Genomic DNA, 16,927 nt, shown 5'->3' with positions numbered 1-16,927 from the left:
GTTTGGATGCATGGGAGATGCAATAAATCAAAGCGGTGAAAAGCAATCTTTGTTGGCCGGGTGATAACTATTTTGTATAATAATTTTGGGCCCCAAAACCCCGTGAGCGACAATAAACGTAAGCTCGGCATTTGTGGCTACTGTAAGGTTTATTTGATTAAGTGTATGAGCAATTAAATATTAACGATAAGCATTTCGCGGTGACATAAAAGTAATCTCCTTCAGATAAGCATAACATTTACATTAGATTATTTATATAGTCGGCAGCCGTAGGATTTCATTTAAGGTATTTATTTGTACACTTCGCAACTTAAAAACTAAACCGCATTCAGCTGACACAGACTTAAACGATAGCATGTCTTATGGGTAATAAATCATTTCTAGGCGAGTTCCGCCTCCGAGGTTCGTTTCGTTGACATTGTGGCCTCGTCCACCTCCAAATCCTCGACCTCCCGTCGGAATGCGTGCTTGTAGATCACTGAGGCCACCAGAGCTCCGGCCATTGGACCCACCCAGTAAATCCAGTGATGGGCCCAGGCTCCATTCCAGATGGCAGGAGCAAAAGATCGAGCCGGATTCATACTGGCCCCAGTCAGTTGGCCCTGTAAGTGGAGAGTATTATGATTACCAATTATGATTAACTCTTTAAAATAATTGATAGCTTTATTTAGAACTAATTAATATAGTTAGCAAGCACCTTAATCTATATCACTTAGGATTGTCTGACTTTCGATTGTTTATTTGACAGCTATACGATATAGTTTGATTTTAGCAAGACTTGAAATTATTATAACTGATTATGCGCCAAGTTTATTATCATCAACAAGTTATTCAAGAGCATTCGCCTGATAAATCAAAAAATATATAGTGACCAAATATAAAATAAGATTAGTTAATCTAAAATTCTTTGAAAAAGTACTCATAGAAAAGTTGCACAAATTGTAGGTGCAATAACGGAGTAGAAACTTTTTACAAACTTAAACTTTTCATAAAATACTTTGTAATTACATTTTTAAAAAAGTTTTGCTTCACTTATTTACTATTTAAAATGTTTTGTATTTAAAAAATTTTTTGTTTCTATTAATTTATTGATTTGAATTGATTTTGTCAAGGGCAGAGAAGATAAAATTTATGTACTATATATTGATATAAACTTGCTTTAATCAGTCGAAGCATAAACTTTTATTTTAAATGGGAGTTAGTAAAAAAAACTGGATTGATTTCAAATAAAATAGTATTTCAAGTTTACTCAAAAGTATGTTTTACTTACCGCCGTAAGGGAAAGGCAGGCGATGGCCAGACCGAAACGCAATGGCACCGAGTCCTGTTTGGTGGCATTCCGCGGATCCCAGACGCCACAGCAAATGGAGATGAGGGCGCAGGTGATCAGAAACTCGATGGTCAAGCCCTGCCAACTGGTCAAGGTGCTATCCAGCTCGGTAAGGCACACCCCATTGGGAGTATTCGAGTTGTAGATGGCATTCTCCGGGAGCACAGCCTTGAGCAGGCCGTATCCAATGAATGCGCCAACCATCTGGGCCACGAAGTACGCCAGGGCCATTGGCAATGAGATCATGTTGTACACATAGGAGGCCAGGGTGACGGAGGGATTCAGGTGGGCACCGCACACACAGCCGAAGCACTGGATGCAGATCAGCACCACGAATCCAAAGTTGATGGCGCTCTGAAAGTTCGAGTTGGTGAAGACGGAGTTCTCAACACAGCCCATGCAGCCCAGGAACATAAGCATTGCGGTGGCAATCATTTCGGCGAACACTATGGATATGTTGTCCAGCTGGCGACGTTGAAGGAGCCAGCAGGTTGATTGGCTATAAGACATAAAGCACACTCAAGTTAGGCAAAAAAAAATATGCAAATATTAAGCAAGCAAGCCTTTCATAAGCAACTTCTTATTATTGATATATATTATATATATTATATTCTATAATTTCTGTATAAGTTACATCGTGAAGTTGTGTAATAGAACTCAATTGATTGAAATAGAAGATAAAACAGCAAGTACGATGCGCTTCTCTAAGAAAAGAAGAAAGTAGAAAAAACAGCTCAAGATTTTAAAAAGCTATTAATGTTTAATTGAAATGTTTTACCTAATATTAGAAATTAATTTTCTACAAAGCACCAACATTTTGTTTCTAAAAAAAAATTTAAAGGCACGCCGAATGAATAGTATTATATACTAAACCTAATTTGTTAAACAAAAATATATAAAATAAATATTTTAAAGGTTTCTGTTTTTCATTCACTTCACTTAAACACAAGCTAAAAACGTTAATTTCTTTAGTTAAATTTAGTCACAGCGATTTTTGTTCATTATTAAAGAAATATATTAAAGTTATAAAAAATTGTAGTTTCACTTGGAAGTTTCCTTTTCATTGTTCATTAAATTATTCCTTTCGAGAATCACCTGGTGGTTATAGCCATGATTGCAACGATTTCAGACGAGCGATTAACCCAAACGGAGACGTGGTTGAACGTGTACTGGAGTGCACTCCAACTGCTCAATGGCTGCGAATCGCATACTATATCGCACACTCTTAATCGCCGACAATCTCGTACCACAATTATCAGGGCGTCTAATCGCCTCTGATCGTTTATCAGCTAGAAGTCCGTCCTATATACTTGTATTTACCCAAGTATTGCCGAACATTTTAAATCGCGTGCTCCATTCACTCAAGTCGAGTGCGTGAGGCCCCTTTTATGACGTTGTCTAGTCCGAATTTTAGTCTTGTGACTCGACATGTTATGGGTATCGTTGGTGGACTGATAAGGTATCTGCCTTACAAAATATCATCAATATGCTTAGGACCAGGTGTCGTTGTAATGGCTTAATCGTAAGTGGCTTACTTAGAAACCAATTGCTATTGTCAGGGCGTATTATCTGAGAAACCCTTGCAAATCATTCATTCGCAGTATGCTATCAAATTTGAAGTAATTTAAAGGGTTTTCTAATCACAATCCATCAATAAATATTTTTCTGAGCTTAGGGATTTTTATTTTGATATATTTGTTTGTGTGTTCGCGGTTGACAATCAAATGCGAGCCCCCAAAATGGCAATATTCCGTCACCCCGAGTGTATGCTATGAAATCGCTTTATAATTGGCCAATTTTGTATTGGTAAATGTATGGAAAATGTTTTAAATGCCTTAAACACTATGTATTTAGAACTAACATAGATTTTGGAATAGGAAATAGTTTTTAAAATATATATTGTTAGCATATTTACGAAAAAGAATAAGCCTTTAGAAGGGTAACATATTCTTTTCTGAAATCATCATATGTATGTAAAGCTGTTCTTATATTTTGATGACCTTTCAATTTTTATTTTTTTGAAGAAATTGAATTCAATTGATAAACTAGACGAGATATGCCAAAGTGAACGATAACAGTTTTGCAAGTTTATACAGTAACGAGATCGGGAACTAATTTTCAACAGAATAATGGGAAATATAGGATAAAGTTAAACGATTTTAATCAAACCTAAATTCTATAAATAAATATACTAATTACTATCAAATCTAAAAACTTAAAAGAAAACTGCGAAATATGACATTTTGACATAATTGTTCCGAAGGCAGCTATAGTATATATGCTATAGTATAGACGTCCGTTTTAAAATTTGATCTGCAGACACAAAAAAAAATTTGATAGCTCGCAAAAAAAAAACTATAACTTTGCTTTGCAGTTTCCCTCGTAAATGTTTAGTAATACACAATTATTTAATTAATAGTTATGAATAAAATAGGTAGTTACAAAGTATTTATTTTGTAAAGATTCGATTAGTACAACTAGATAACGTACAATATAAGTTATTGTACTACAACTTCTCCGATCATGCGGATCTTGGCATCGGAAGTTCTCAGATCGATCTCCTCGTCGCCCTTGAAAGCCATCCTGTAGATCAGCGAGGTCACAGCACCTGCCACCAAAGGACCCACCCAGTAGATCCAATGGTGTGACCAGGAGTTGTTCCAAACAGCTGGACCCAAGGACCTCGTGGGATTCATGCTGGCTCCCGTGAAAAGACCCTGAAATGATTACATCCGTTTTGGATTTAGCTTCATGACACCGAGTATTAGAGTACTAACCGCTGTGAGGATGAGGCAGGAAACGGTCAGGCCAAATCTCACGGGCACCGAGTCCTGCAGCTTGACGTTTCGCGGATCCCACACCGAACAGGCCACCATCACGAGGCAGCAGGTGATGAGGAACTCAATGAAAACACCTTGAAGCACACTGATATCAGATGCCAGCACTGTCACACACGCGCCCGCCGGACTGTCCACTCCCTTGATGGAACTCTCCGGCAGAATAGCCACCAGAAGACCATAGCCGATGAGAGCTCCTGCCGCCTGGGCCACGAAATAGGCGATGGCCTTGATCCAACCGATCACACCGTACAGCAGGGCGGCCAGAGTAATGGCCGGATTGAGATGGGCTCCGGACACGGAGCCGAAACACTGGATGGCTATGAGGATGGCCAGGCCGAAGGTCAGGCCGCTGCGGAAGTGCGAATTGGGGAAGGCGGGCGATTCCACACAGCCCATGCAGGCGACGAAAACAAACAGGGCTGTGGCCACAAGTTCACCGAAGAAACAGGCTATGGCACCCCTATGATGTCCTTGCAGGCGCCACCTGGCGTTCGGATTGGACTCCTGCAATTTTTGCTTCTGTTGCGACATACTGACTGAACACTACTGCCAAAAACAAACGGACGGCGACGGCGACGGCTGCCCGGCGACGGCTGCGACTCCAAATTTACGGCAATCAATCAATATCAATTATAAAACCTTAATGCTAATTATCGAGCGCAGATTTCCGAGCAGCCCATTTAGGATAGATCAATTCATCAAGGCGCATTTCTGGGGGCTTTGCTCAGCCCGTAATTATCGGCCTGATAAGCGCCACTGCCATTTCGCCCGATTTGCGCTCAATCTTATCTCATTAAGATCTTTATCGGAAGGCGAACGGGGCGCCAATGCCTTGGACAACACTTGCCACTGTGCCAGCCACGGTCTGGGTCGATACAACAAGGCCAATAAACCTGGTCTATAGTCTCCTAACGCGACTCATTCGTAAACCAGCATTATTTTGAGGAATTTGCAAGAGGAGAAAAACCAGCATTAGCATATCACACATAGTCCATGGTTATAATTCGATTCAATTAGTATATTGTGTGTCGTGTCAAGGGAATATTACGTTGGTGGGTGTGCCAAGTTCAAAGTCTGCTGATAAGCTCTGCCCTAAGTGTAGTTTGATTGGTCGATTTGTGTATACTTAAAATATTTACAAATCTTATGACCAAAAGACAATAAAAAAAAAAATAAGGAACCGAAAGTTCTTCACCCCAAATCGTTCCTAGGCAAAAAATATTCATAATTTGAGCTGCATTTTTTTTTATTTAAACTTAAAGAATTATACAATTATATATTATAATCCTAAAAGGCTTTGGGTTCGTTTCCGCTGCCTACACTAAATAAGTTTATCGATCAATTAGAGGATATAGCCAAGCTTAACTCTGACAGGAAAACGTAAGCACCACTTAGTTGATATTTAATAACCTAGCATAACACTCATTTCCTATTCAGTGTAGAAATACCTAGTAGTAGTTATTTGTTATAATGGGCGTGTGTTGATTCTATTTGCTAAAATCGATTCATTTCAAAGCCGCCTATTTTCATTTCTAGTAATATATTCATGGTAATATTTACTTTTATAACTGCACCGCTTCGAGAGAATTCTTAATTTGAAATAACGGGTTATAGTGTTTAATATAAGCCAGTTCATATACATTAAAATGTATCTCTGATTTACTTTTCCAGATTTATGGTCCCGTCTCTTTAAAGAATTATTGTTTTTAATGAATAAAGAAAACAAAATCTTAGTTATCGGTTTAGAATAGAATTAAAATCTCGATGTTTTTATTACTGAAGGCAATGAGTGTATTCACCAACTCAATTATAGTTTCAAAAGTGTTAATTAGCAATTTTGAATCGCTTTTGTAACGTTTGAGCACTTTGTGAAAACACTATTAATATTAGCGTACAATGAATGCATTATCATAAAATTCTGCGTCTTAGACTATAAGTAAATTAGTTAAGGCTTTCACTACAGCAATGTCTTTGGCAACTACGACAACTGGACGTCCTCCAGGTGACGCAGTTTCTCGTTCGAGGTGATCTCCGCCTCCACCACCTCGCGGCGGAAGACGACCTTGTAGGCGTAGGCGGTGATGGCGGAGGCGCTCAGGGGGGCCAGCCAGTAGATCCAGTTGTCCTCGAAGTGCTTGTTCCACAGGGCGGGGGCGAAAGACCTGGCCGGATTCATGCTGGCACCGGTGAAGGGTCCCTAAAATAAACGGCAGAGGTTAAAAGTCAGAAAAAATAAATTATGTGACCTTTTAATTAAGTCTTAATCATTATAGTTAAATTTGGCAATCAATAATCAATTAATACAAAGATATAATATCATTATTTTTAATTTAGTTTCAACTATTATAAGTTTACTTGGCAATGTTAACTATCTGAATTGGATCAATTTAAAAAAATCAAATAAAAGTTTTTTTTTCGTTTCTTTAAAAAGTATAAATAGGGGTTTATTAAATAATATGAATGTTTAAGTTTAATTAAAAATGTGGTAATCATATTTGAAAATATTTAATTAGTTGAACATTATATAAACACTTTAGTTTATTCTAAAACTGGTCAAAATATGTTTCATGAAAATCAACTACACAAAGGTAAATTGTACGTTATAGACTCTATTTAAAGAAAACTGTATAGCAACAAAACTATGATAGTTAAAATATATAAGAACCATGTGGTGTAGTTTAAAACAATACGCTTTGTAAGCCAACTCTATCAGCTTATTAAAGAAAAAAAAATGCTATTATGTGTGTTCAATTTTTACTATACAAAAATATTGGTTAACTTACGGCAGCGCAGGCAAGACAGGCGATGGCCAGACCGAAACGAATGCCCACCGAGTCGTGGAACTTGGAGTTGCGGGGATCCCAGACGCCGCAGCAGACGATGACCAGGATGGAGGTGATCACGAACTCAATGCCGAAGGCCTGGCCCGTGGTCACGGTGGCGTGGGGCAAGGTCACGCAGAGGCCGGCGCCCACAGTGAGGGTTTGCTGGGGCAGCAGGACCATCAGCAGGCCGTAGCCGATGAAGGCGCCCAGCATCTGGGCCGCAAAGTAGGCGAAGGCCATGCGCAGGGTGACCATGTCGTAGATGTAGGCAGCCACCGTCACGGCGGGATTGAGATGGGCTCCGGACACACAGCCAAAGCACTGGATGGCAACGAGGACGGCGAAGCCGAAGTTCAGCACGGTCTGCAGATGGCTGTTGGGGAAGATGTCCAGGTTCACGCAACCCATGCAACCCAGGAAGACCAGGATGCCGGTGCCGATGAGTTCGCCCAGGAAGGCGGAGATTTTGTCCAGCGTCGATCCTTTCATTTTGAATACCTTACAGCAACTGAAAAGGTCAAAGAAGCGGTTGAAAAATGCCAGAAAAAGCCAGCAACCCTCTCTATCAGCCTTTATATCTCTCTCTCTCTCTCCCTCTTCCTCTCTCTCTCTCTCTCTCTTTCTCACTCTGTAGCAGGCCAACTAACTTCATCAATCATATCATATGTTATACCATCCTAAGTCTTTTTAATTTGAATTTATTCTTTGTCGCCAAGCGGTTACAACTAACTAACGTGAACCTTTAGTTTATCTATTCAAGACCTTTGCAATTGTTCTGCTTCCTGGGTGATTTCTAAAGGATTTTCCACCCCCTGCTGCTGATCCACCCCCTGCTGTTCGCGGTTCGTTGACATGGCATCGATTTTCGAAAGTCCCTGGCAAAATGCAACTTTTTTGATCCGGAACCCGTTGTCCGCTGTGGCAGTGTCATAATGAGACTAAGACCATCGACGGTTCGATTAACTTTGGAGTACCCCGTACTAAATATAGGACAACAGTATTGCCTGTTCAGCAGTCAATTGAGATTATCGATAAATGCCATTTGTTAAATGGCCAAAAAAATCAATGCATGGCCATAAAATAATAACCAATCTTTGTCATTGTTATCAGTGGTTGGGCCACTTGAAAGATTGGTTTTCCAAACTGTACGTATTAATCCGTTTATTGTGTTTATAAATTTCGTTTTTCTTGCTTTCAATTCACATACTTTTGGGAGCATTTATCTTGTGTTTTCTAAGTGTTTTTTAAGCCCAAATATTTACCGAATCTCGTGGCTCATTTTGACTGGTTATTGTCTTTGATCTCACACTTTATATTCTATCTTTTTGGGGACTTTTCGCGTTGTCGACCGCTTGGGAGCGAGTTAAAATTTACAAAGCGACAGCGGGACTGTCAATGTCAATCTGAGGCGTTGGAGTAGCCATAGGCAAATATTTATATCTGTATCTATATTATATTGCGTAAATCAAAAGCCCATTTTTAGCCGCCGCGCTGTGAGAGAGTCCCACACACACACGCATCTTGAGAAGCGAACCACAAACACAAACAAAAACATTGAAATTAGCAAATCCTACTGGCGGAGCATAAAAAAGTCAAGTGTCCAGAATTTATGAGCATCTTCAACGCTCATTCGTTGCTCTATCTCACTCTCTACATTTATCTCTATGTGCCATAATCTCTGGAGCGATGCTCTCTCTCTGTCTTCCACTGGTTCCATCTCCGGCATTAAAATATTATTAAATGTGAGAAATAATATAGATAAAATATTAACACCTGTCAAGAAGTTGAACTAATTGTCTTTGCTTAAATACAAGGAAAATTATCATATTTATATATTTTAAATTCCGCGTGCAAAAACAATTGGAAAATAAAGTTTCAGTTCACATAAAACATGATTAAACACCAAAAAATCAGGTATTTTATAACTTAACGTAAACTGATTAACAAAATTCTTCTGTATGTGTTTCTGTTTTTTTATTTTGTTTTGTTTTCTAGTACTAAGAAACGCAAAACGTATAGGTGCCAGTTTTCAACTTTTTTAATTAAAATGACAAATGTAGATGTGTTGTCGAACAAAATGCTAGGCCAATCAAATTAAAGTCCAAATTGCTGATCTCTTAAAATTTATTTCACATTTAGAAGCATTTGAATCTAATAAACTCATATATCGGTCAAATCTTGGAAATAGCTTTCTTTTTATCAAACAAAATAAAAAGTTAGCTATTCGCAATTTCATGACTTTGGTAAAACACAGTTCTTGAACTTGAAATTTAACCCTAATTGTTATTGAAAATACCTATAATTATTTTCTGTGAAGACATAGGGGAGAATGGGCGGTGGGTGGCTGACTGTTTTGCTGTGCAAATGCGTGACGCTATGGGACAATTGAGACTGGCCACTGCGGATTGATAACAGAGTGGCCGACTATCAATTACCACGGTCGATCTCGATGCCTATCAATTGCAATTGCTGCAATTGAGGCGGCATTGCGTGAATCGGAGTACGCAATGTGGCAAACAAATCACGGCAAATCTCAGCACGCCTGTCGATCAAATTGCACGCAATTTGCGTTATTAAATGTCTCAATCACAATTGAAGCAGCAGCTGGCAATAAAATATTAAAAATAAATAAATATTTTGAAAGCGCCAAGTGTGTGTTGCATATAACACGAACACGATAACCCAGGTGATCTCTCCTCTCCGGTAAATGGATGAAATTTTCCAGAATATTTTGACCTACAAAGCACTTATTGCTTTCTAACTGAAGTTTATTTACCATTTCCAATGGAAGCCGTGGAGAAAATGGCAAAAAGGCAAAACGTTTTTTTGGCCTTTGGCCAAAAGCAATGTTTGGCCAACCCATTGACAGTTGGTCAAAAGAGAGCGAAACGTTTTGGCAGCAGGCGAAGAGACCAAAGTCAAACAATAAACACGCGATGGATTAAAATGTTAAAAATAAATCACACTGCACAGAGCATGCTAATAATTTAATTACCACCTGCGCTTTTATTATATTTCCTATGCCCAGAAGGATCACGTATCAATCATGGGACCGCTGCATGGGCCACGATTTCCAATACCCCAAGGGGCCTAATTGATCGGGATGATGGATCTTTATTAATACTAATAATAATCATTTTCATTGTTTATCTAACTGACGGAACGTGACTGGGAGGTTCTATGGCCATATTTTTGGTGAGTGTGCTAAATCTTAACAGCGGAAGTGGGCTCTGTTAATTAGCAGAGGTGTGCGATAAGAATGGACACTGACACTCCTCGAAGCTTTTTGTATAAGCTTTGCCCAGAGGATTTTAGGCTTTGTTAGAGCTTTGATCAGTTGGCTTTGCAAAAAGCTACTAGCACAGCTTTCTTATCACTCTTTAGTTAATCAAAATTAATTATGACTAAGAACTTGGCTATAAACTTTTAGCCAGAAGCTCATCGTAAAAAACTTGTTAGCCTGTAGAACTGTTAATCAATCGCTGCTGATAAGCCCCAGTCGATATTTACTCATAGTTCTGGGCTGCTTAAGAAGTGATTTTTAGCTGCTGGCTCTTAAAGTTAACGCCACAAGCCATATGCCATAAGCCATAAAGCACAACCACTGTCAGCCAACCGATAAAAGGTGAGTGATGGTGCATTGGGATTGTCAGTGGCTGGCGGCATAATATCACAGGCTTAATTTGGCCATAATTGGGCCAACTCAAATCGGATTTACTCGTCAGTCTTTTGACATCGCCCCGCATTTATGGCTTTTTCAAAGTCCGATAATGATCGGGTGTCGGCTTATTGAGGAGAAGCCACATTATATAGGTATAGTATGTTTTTTATGGCATTCCAATTGCCAGCTGGATCGTAATTGAAGCTTATTACTCGAACAGTGGCACGGGCGGAAGCTTTAGTTTTCATTGATCTTGATTCGCAGCAGCCTCCTTTCCAGAGCGGTCTTATCTTTGCGGCTTATCAGGGCAATGGAAACTGTTGACTGTTTCGTTGCGCAACAGGTTGATGGCATCTACTACCAACAAGTACAATTCGCCTGCTAATTTATGACTGCAAATATGAGGGTAATTAAGTGTTGCCCAAAAAAATAAAAATATAAAGAACTTACAGCTATGTTAAGCGAGTCAGGTGCCCAGACATGTGAAGGTTCCTGATTCTGTGGCTAAAATTAGGGGGCTTCGGCTTATCAGTTGGCCACGAGGTTGGCCCACTTGAAACTTGATTGTTCATATTATTTGTGAAAAGCTTTGTAATTACTAGACCCTCACAAAATAGACAACTAATTAATTACTAACAAATAATATGTATTAGGAGGACTGATAGCACTCAGCATTGACCTAGGCTAAGAATACAATTGTGGCTCTAAAGAAGGCTTGGCAGTCGTATAAATTTATGATTCCATGTGGCATCTAATCAAGAAGTTCGTTCGACTGTTCGACTGTTCGACTATTCATACCCGATTCTATATGTGCAGCCCGGCCCATCTGATAATCCAAAAGTGTGCATGGGCGATAAGGAGTGAACGGCACTTATACTTAGCTGGAATTAAGCTAGAGCTTATGCATTATGCAACAGCAACAGCCAGCAATGTCTTGAATTGGAACTAAACTTTGCTCAATGACGGCTGAGACCCAATTGATAACCCCACGGCAGAGCACCTTATCAAGTGCGAAAGCAACCAAGTTAATCACATTTCCGAGTGGTTACGGTTTGCCAAGCACAAATATGATGTCGTGGGATTGAATGACATCAACCAACTGTGAAAAATCACAGGGCTATAGTTATAGCATAAAACTGGATTAGCTAAACACAATTAGCATATATGAAAATACCATATTGGACACTTGACTGGCCCAATTTGAGCCTGGAGAAGTGTGTTCCGTGTTGAACCGGTTTCTCGATCATATGATGACGTTACAATTGGGCCAAATCAAAATCCGTTTAATAGAGCCGCTAGCTTATTGATGGGGCACGCGAATCGCCGGTTGATTGATTTATCAACTTTGATTAGCACAAATTATCGGCCAGCTCTTGAGTTCCAACGAAAAGATCATAATCAAAGGCATGTGTTAAATTATACTAAACATGGATTACTGGATACATTATTATAGACGCGAAAAAAAGTATTTTACTTTTCAATAGATGTTCGTAAACAAGATAATTTAATTGTGTTTTAAAATGACAAGCTTTTGTTGCTGGATTTTTTGAGTTTTCTTATACAATTTTTGGGCGATCATGGGTAATGTTTTTTTCACAAATTTTAAGTGATTGTTACCTTTAAAAATTCTCTTTAAAGTTAAGTTTTAAATTCTTTAGCTCCCGATTTATAAAGAAGTTTTGTCGTTGAGATAAAGCTAACAAATTTATCAGCAGCTGTGACCCTCGAGGCAGCCAAAAAAATAATTTGTTTGGCTTCTTTTTTTCTTTTTTTTTGTTATTTCTTTTTTTTGGTGGGAGTGCGATTTCAAGTTTTCGAAGTGCGGCGATAAAACTTGAGAAGAGAACTGCTTTTACACACTATAACGTACACTAAGTTTGTGTGTGCAAGATATACTCGAATATTTTCGAGTGGCCACATAACACAAGGCACTTAAAGTATCATAAAATGATCAATTTAGCGTGGGCACTATGCAAAATCGCCTGATCCAAGGCCCAGAAATGCCGTTTGTTTACTTATCAGGCCGTTTTTTTATATTTTATAAAATCGAGTGACCCCGCCAATCGTGTTGCTATACTTATTTTTCAATGATAATTTTGATAAGACTGCCGCACACCAGCCGTCCTCTAATTAGTATACGACAACAACAACAACGCAAACATATATAAATGATACATATAGCAGAAAGCTAAAGTAGAACATTGAGTAAATGTATGCGCATTGCGTACATAGAGTGGAAACGTTTTCCAAAAAACCAAAAAAACCAAACCAAACAGCATGGCACAGTTCTATAAAAATAAACATTCTCCGGTAGAGTCGGTCGGTCGGTCGGTCGCTAAAACCAAGGCAAAGCATCGGCCCGAGTGTTAAATGAATGTCAAATGGGAAAGAAAGAAGCACTAAGGAATATGATGGCAAATATGTATTGTAGCTGAATTACAATTTGGCCTTATCTAATTACCGGGTCTGGAAGTTGCGCAATCGTGGGATTACTGACAATTACCCACGAGCCACGAGCTGCATGCTTGCCTATCATCAGGTGCAAATGCTAAATAATGCACATAATTATAAGTCAATAATGCGGTAGTCGGTAAACAACAATATTAATAATTGTGCAGGCAATGCGCCTAGCTAGATGTTTTGCAATTGTTCTTCGCTTGTTTGGTCGCCATTCAAGGCGCCCAGTGGCGCCGTGGGAGTGGGAATATAGGTTTTTATGGTTTTACGGGCGAATCAAGCGATAAGTTCCCGCTGCCGAAGTGGAAAGTTGGCCAAGATAGCCAAGATAGCCCAGGCAAAGTTAAATATTTGAATAAAATTAACATTTATAAGCCATTACACGCGTGCCAACAGAACGAACAGAAACCAACAACAAAACACGCACTCACACTCTTCAAGATATGGAAATACTCCGTCCACAATTCACTTAAATGTATCACTGGCTTTTCAAAGCCCAGGAAGCCACTCGCAAAATGCTTCAAAATGCGAGCCCGCCAATATCGAAACGCGTTATGCAAAATGCCTTTTGGCTCCAGACAACGAACTGCAAGCCTTTTTATATCAAAATCGCCTCTCTCCTCACTTTTGTTTTTTAATGAAAACTTAATACAAGTTTGCTAATTAATTAACGCACACTCAAAAGACCACGAAGAGCCAAACTAACCTGCGTTTCAGTCGATCGTTTGTTTGCTATTGAGTGTAGGAAATGCCGGCAGCTAAATACGCGCGATCGACTGCCAGTGGGCTGCGCAGTCGGCGTCGCAGTTGGACACCATGGCGTATGGTTATTGCTGCTATCAAGCAGCGCAGTCTCTGTCAGCGAGAAGCCAAAGCAAGCAGTGAAGCGAAGCAGCAGATCAGTCGACTTCGAAAGTTCAGCTCTTATCGCTCCAGCAAAAAGCTGCGCAGTCGACGTTTTGTTTTTAGCCAGTGATGTGAGCTTTTGATAGTGCTATTAAGCAGCTTGTATCACGTAAATATTTGCCTTGACTTAAAAAGCAGATATGGTAAGCAGTGCTAAGCAGTGCACTGTAGAGAGTGGCTTAAGCAGTTTACGGACTGGTTTTCTTGTTTGTTTATTTAATGCAAAGAATTTCTGAATGTGAGACATTAACTCTTATGAACTCAATTTTAGGTTATTCATATAAATATTTAAGTCAACAAGTCAACAAAATTTATTTGTTCTGACACTTACAAAAATGTTTACAAGTTAAGGGGAAATTCGCATAATTTTAGTTTTAATGTTTTTTAAATTTGTCATTTAAAGAAATTAAGTTAAATCATCTAAAATTTGTTCGCGTATTTTACCATTAATCATAGCATCATTTAATAAAAAATCGAGTCATAATTTACTGTCATATAGTTTCAAAACTCATGAATTATTTATTAGGCATAATAAAACAATCATAAAGAGAAACTTTTATCTAAGAAAGCCAAAAACATTTGGAAACATATATTTTTGAATGCTATAGTATTATTTATATGAATAATACATTGTAAAATTCGATACTGGTGTCCTAAAATATATGTTCAACTTGTAGCACTATCTAATAATATCCCAAAATTAACAAATAAAATAGTCACGCAGAATCAAGTAAACAATTACAAGCCTCATATTTCCCATATTTAAACACATGAAGTATTCTAAAACGAACGAACAATTAAAATACAAGGAAATTTGACAGTCATTGTTATTTGCTTAATAATTTGAGCAATTATCATGCACTTAAATCGGCAGTTGACAAAATCCACACCGTGCAAGTGATAATCAGTTTGATTACACCCGTGTTTAAAAACGCTTAAATATTAACCTCAAGTGGCGATCCCTTTTAAATAAAACAAATAAAGATAGATCATAATTAAGAGCCTGCCACCAAGTTAAATCAACTGATGACTAAATCCGCGTTAATTTGTCTTTAATTGGCTTGAAGTGGCGCGCCCTTTTTGATAAGACAAATCACGAGGGGTGGAAAGAAAGAGAGATTAACAACCCCCCTGTTTGTTTACCTTTGATTTATAGTGTTTACACTTACCTTCCAGATTGTGGTGATCGGAAAACTTACCCAAAAGATTCCCAGCACAATTATATGGAACTCACTTGAGATAGCACTTATCACTCACGGCTAGCACGTCACTTAGCACGAATTTGGAAGACTTTGTCGCGATTCGGATTTCCATGACGGATTTCCTTGTGGCCTTGACACTCATGTCGCTCGACACCAAATGCTTAGACACATGACGCGCACCTTAAGCGATATGCAACCAATGATTTGCATAGACCATTCCACGGCGGAACATTTGAAGTTCGATTATAAATTATACGCGATGGCAACGATGCCAGCGAACGAGGTAGAAGCAATTTAACTTGCTAGATTAATAAATAAATTCAATGAAACCGCATCGAACCGAAGAAGTGAATAGAAGCGAGGCGATGGATGTTTAGATACTTATCGTAAAACTCCCGCGCTTGTGACACGGACTTCGATCCACTTTGTTATTATGTTTATATATATTATATTGTATTTGGGTATTTACGGGTGAATGATTACTGGTCTAAGACAGACTCCCTTGATTTATGGACACATCATTTCTGTCTAGCGAAGCTAGTTAACCGACTCGAGAGTCTACCAAAAACTGGTTAGACAGCCTGTGAAAATGCAAAATAAATAAACAAAACAGCGGCATTTGTGTTTTCTTGTATTTGCAATTCAGTTCTTGATTCACTCGCTCTTTGTGCCCGGGGCCAAAAATACATTTTCGCCTTTCTGTTTTTACTCGTTTTTGTTTCTCTTTTTTTGTCGGCGAGCTAAAAACACTTGCGCACGTGACGTATACGCAACGTGGCACCGAAATGTGTGTCAAATTTGGATGTACGAAATAAGTGTTGTAATAATAAAGCAAATTAATTCGCACCTTCTTTGCTTTTGTTCGCCAACTTCGATGCCCATCTTCATTTGCTGACCGATAACCACAGACTGCGACTGCTGTTGTTGCACTGGCATTTCCTCGCACTTTTACTCCTATTGTGTGGATCGTTTTTATCAATTTTTCTCCTTTTTGTGTGGCACTTGACGGAGCCCGGCACCTAATTGAATTTCCCGTTTGCAATGGTAATTTCCCTGAATCGGATTCCGTGCACAACTTCACTGCGTGTCGCGAATTCGGACTCTTGACTCGCGGACGTTGTATCTGTATCTGCGGAACGGGTATTTGTATCTGTATCTGCAGGCGGTGCGCCGCCTGTGAGTTTCGCTTTTGAGCGCCGATCGACTGACTGACTGACTGCCTGACTGGCTGAGAGTAAACGCTGTCGCCGTTTAACAAAAAACCGCCAAGCGCCCATCAAAATCAAAATCAAATATCGCAAAAAGGCATGCCATAAAAGCGAAGCAGCAACAACCACAAGTGCCATTAGACACGATACCTTATTACCCAATGGGTATACCCATGCGATCCGCGTCAATCTAGATAGCGCGGAGGTTCTGATCAACAAGTACAACGGCCTTACTTCGATCGCCGAACTTCCTATTTTCAAGCTAAGCAAGTGGAATATTCCCTACCTCAAATCCAGCTGATAAAACAACAGTGCTGAGTGATTCAACCTTATGTACTTAAACAATATAAAAATTTTAAGAATAAAGAGCTACAGTTAAGTGTTGCTTAAGCATTCCGCAAATATTTTATAAAAGTTATAAAAGTCATAACACATTAATAATAGTACCATAAATACTTTCTAAATGTTATAGGCAGCAACTAAAGGTACTTTTACCTT

The 16,927-nt window shown here is 39.0% G+C and overlaps 3 protein-coding genes across 7 annotated transcripts; all 3 read right to left on the bottom strand.

Moving 5' to 3' along the window:
* Positions 1–130: 130 nt before the first annotated feature.
* Positions 131–16,549, bottom strand: LOC128254635 (aquaporin-like). Of its 3 annotated transcripts, none has more exons than XM_052983824.1 (3): positions 16,069–16,549; positions 1,271–1,829; positions 131–602 (listed from the first exon to the last, which is right to left on the bottom strand). In XM_052983824.1, exons 1-3 carry the CDS (start codon positions 16,155–16,157, stop codon positions 381–383), a joined length of 870 nt encoding a protein of 289 aa, XP_052839784.1. In that variant the 5' UTR covers positions 16,158–16,549; the 3' UTR covers positions 131–380. The 3 variants fall into 3 exon arrangements, with proteins under 3 accessions (XP_052839784.1, XP_052839786.1, XP_052839785.1); XM_052983826.1 differs by lacking the exon at positions 16,069–16,549 and adding an exon at positions 15,691–15,815; XM_052983825.1 differs by lacking the exon at positions 16,069–16,549 and adding an exon at positions 2,426–2,584.
* Positions 3,757–5,277, bottom strand: LOC128254636 (aquaporin). The gene is made up of 2 exons (XM_052983827.1): positions 4,108–5,277; positions 3,757–4,047 (listed from the first exon to the last, which is right to left on the bottom strand). The coding sequence occupies exons 1-2, from the start codon at positions 4,699–4,701 to the stop codon at positions 3,829–3,831; spliced, it is 813 nt and encodes a 270-aa protein (XP_052839787.1). The 5' UTR covers positions 4,702–5,277; the 3' UTR covers positions 3,757–3,828.
* LOC128254637 (aquaporin) lies at positions 5,905–13,977 on the bottom strand. Of its 3 annotated transcripts, none has more exons than XM_052983829.1 (3): positions 13,820–13,977; positions 6,954–7,503; positions 5,905–6,367 (listed from the first exon to the last, which is right to left on the bottom strand). In XM_052983829.1, exons 2-3 carry the CDS (start codon positions 7,482–7,484, stop codon positions 6,149–6,151), a joined length of 750 nt encoding a protein of 249 aa, XP_052839789.1. In that variant the 5' UTR covers positions 7,485–7,503; positions 13,820–13,977; the 3' UTR covers positions 5,905–6,148. The 3 variants fall into 3 exon arrangements, with proteins under 3 accessions (XP_052839789.1, XP_052839790.1, XP_052839788.1); XM_052983830.1 differs by lacking the exon at positions 13,820–13,977 and adding an exon at positions 13,545–13,701; XM_052983828.1 differs by lacking the exon at positions 13,820–13,977 and adding an exon at positions 8,258–8,426.
* Positions 16,550–16,927: the final 378 nt, after the last annotated feature.

This window comes from Drosophila gunungcola, assembly GCF_025200985.1.
Source record: "Drosophila gunungcola strain Sukarami chromosome 2R unlocalized genomic scaffold, Dgunungcola_SK_2 000006F, whole genome shotgun sequence".
Taxonomy (NCBI): Eukaryota; Metazoa; Arthropoda; class Insecta; order Diptera; family Drosophilidae; genus Drosophila; species Drosophila gunungcola.
This window is presented reverse-complemented; position numbering and strand designations above follow the sequence as displayed.

What these genes read in the sequence shown, in the direction of transcription:
- LOC128254636 (XM_052983827.1), bottom strand. Translation starts at nt 4,701, where the DNA reads ATGTCGCAACAGAAGCAAAAATTGCAGGAGTCCAATCCGAACGCCAGG. An exon ending in CCTGCCTCATCCTCACAGCG is followed by an intron (nt 4,048 to 4,107) that starts GTTAGTACTCTA and finishes TAATCATTTCAG; the next exon opens with GGTCTTTTCACGGGAGCCAG.
- LOC128254637 (XM_052983828.1), bottom strand. An exon ending in CCTGTCTTGCCTGCGCTGCC is followed by an intron (nt 6,368 to 6,953) that starts GTAAGTTAACCA and finishes CGTTTATTTTAG; the next exon opens with GGACCCTTCACCGGTGCCAG.
- LOC128254635 (XM_052983824.1), bottom strand. Translation starts at nt 16,157, where the DNA reads ATGCCAGTGCAACAACAGCAGTCGCAGTCTGTGGTTATCGGTCAGCAA. An exon ending in GGCGAACAAAAGCAAAGAAG is followed by an intron (nt 1,830 to 16,068) that starts GTGCGAATTAAT and finishes TATGTCTTATAG; the next exon opens with CCAATCAACCTGCTGGCTCC. An exon ending in CCTGCCTTTCCCTTACGGCG is followed by an intron (nt 603 to 1,270) that starts GTAAGTAAAACA and finishes CTCCACTTACAG; the next exon opens with GGCCAACTGACTGGGGCCAG.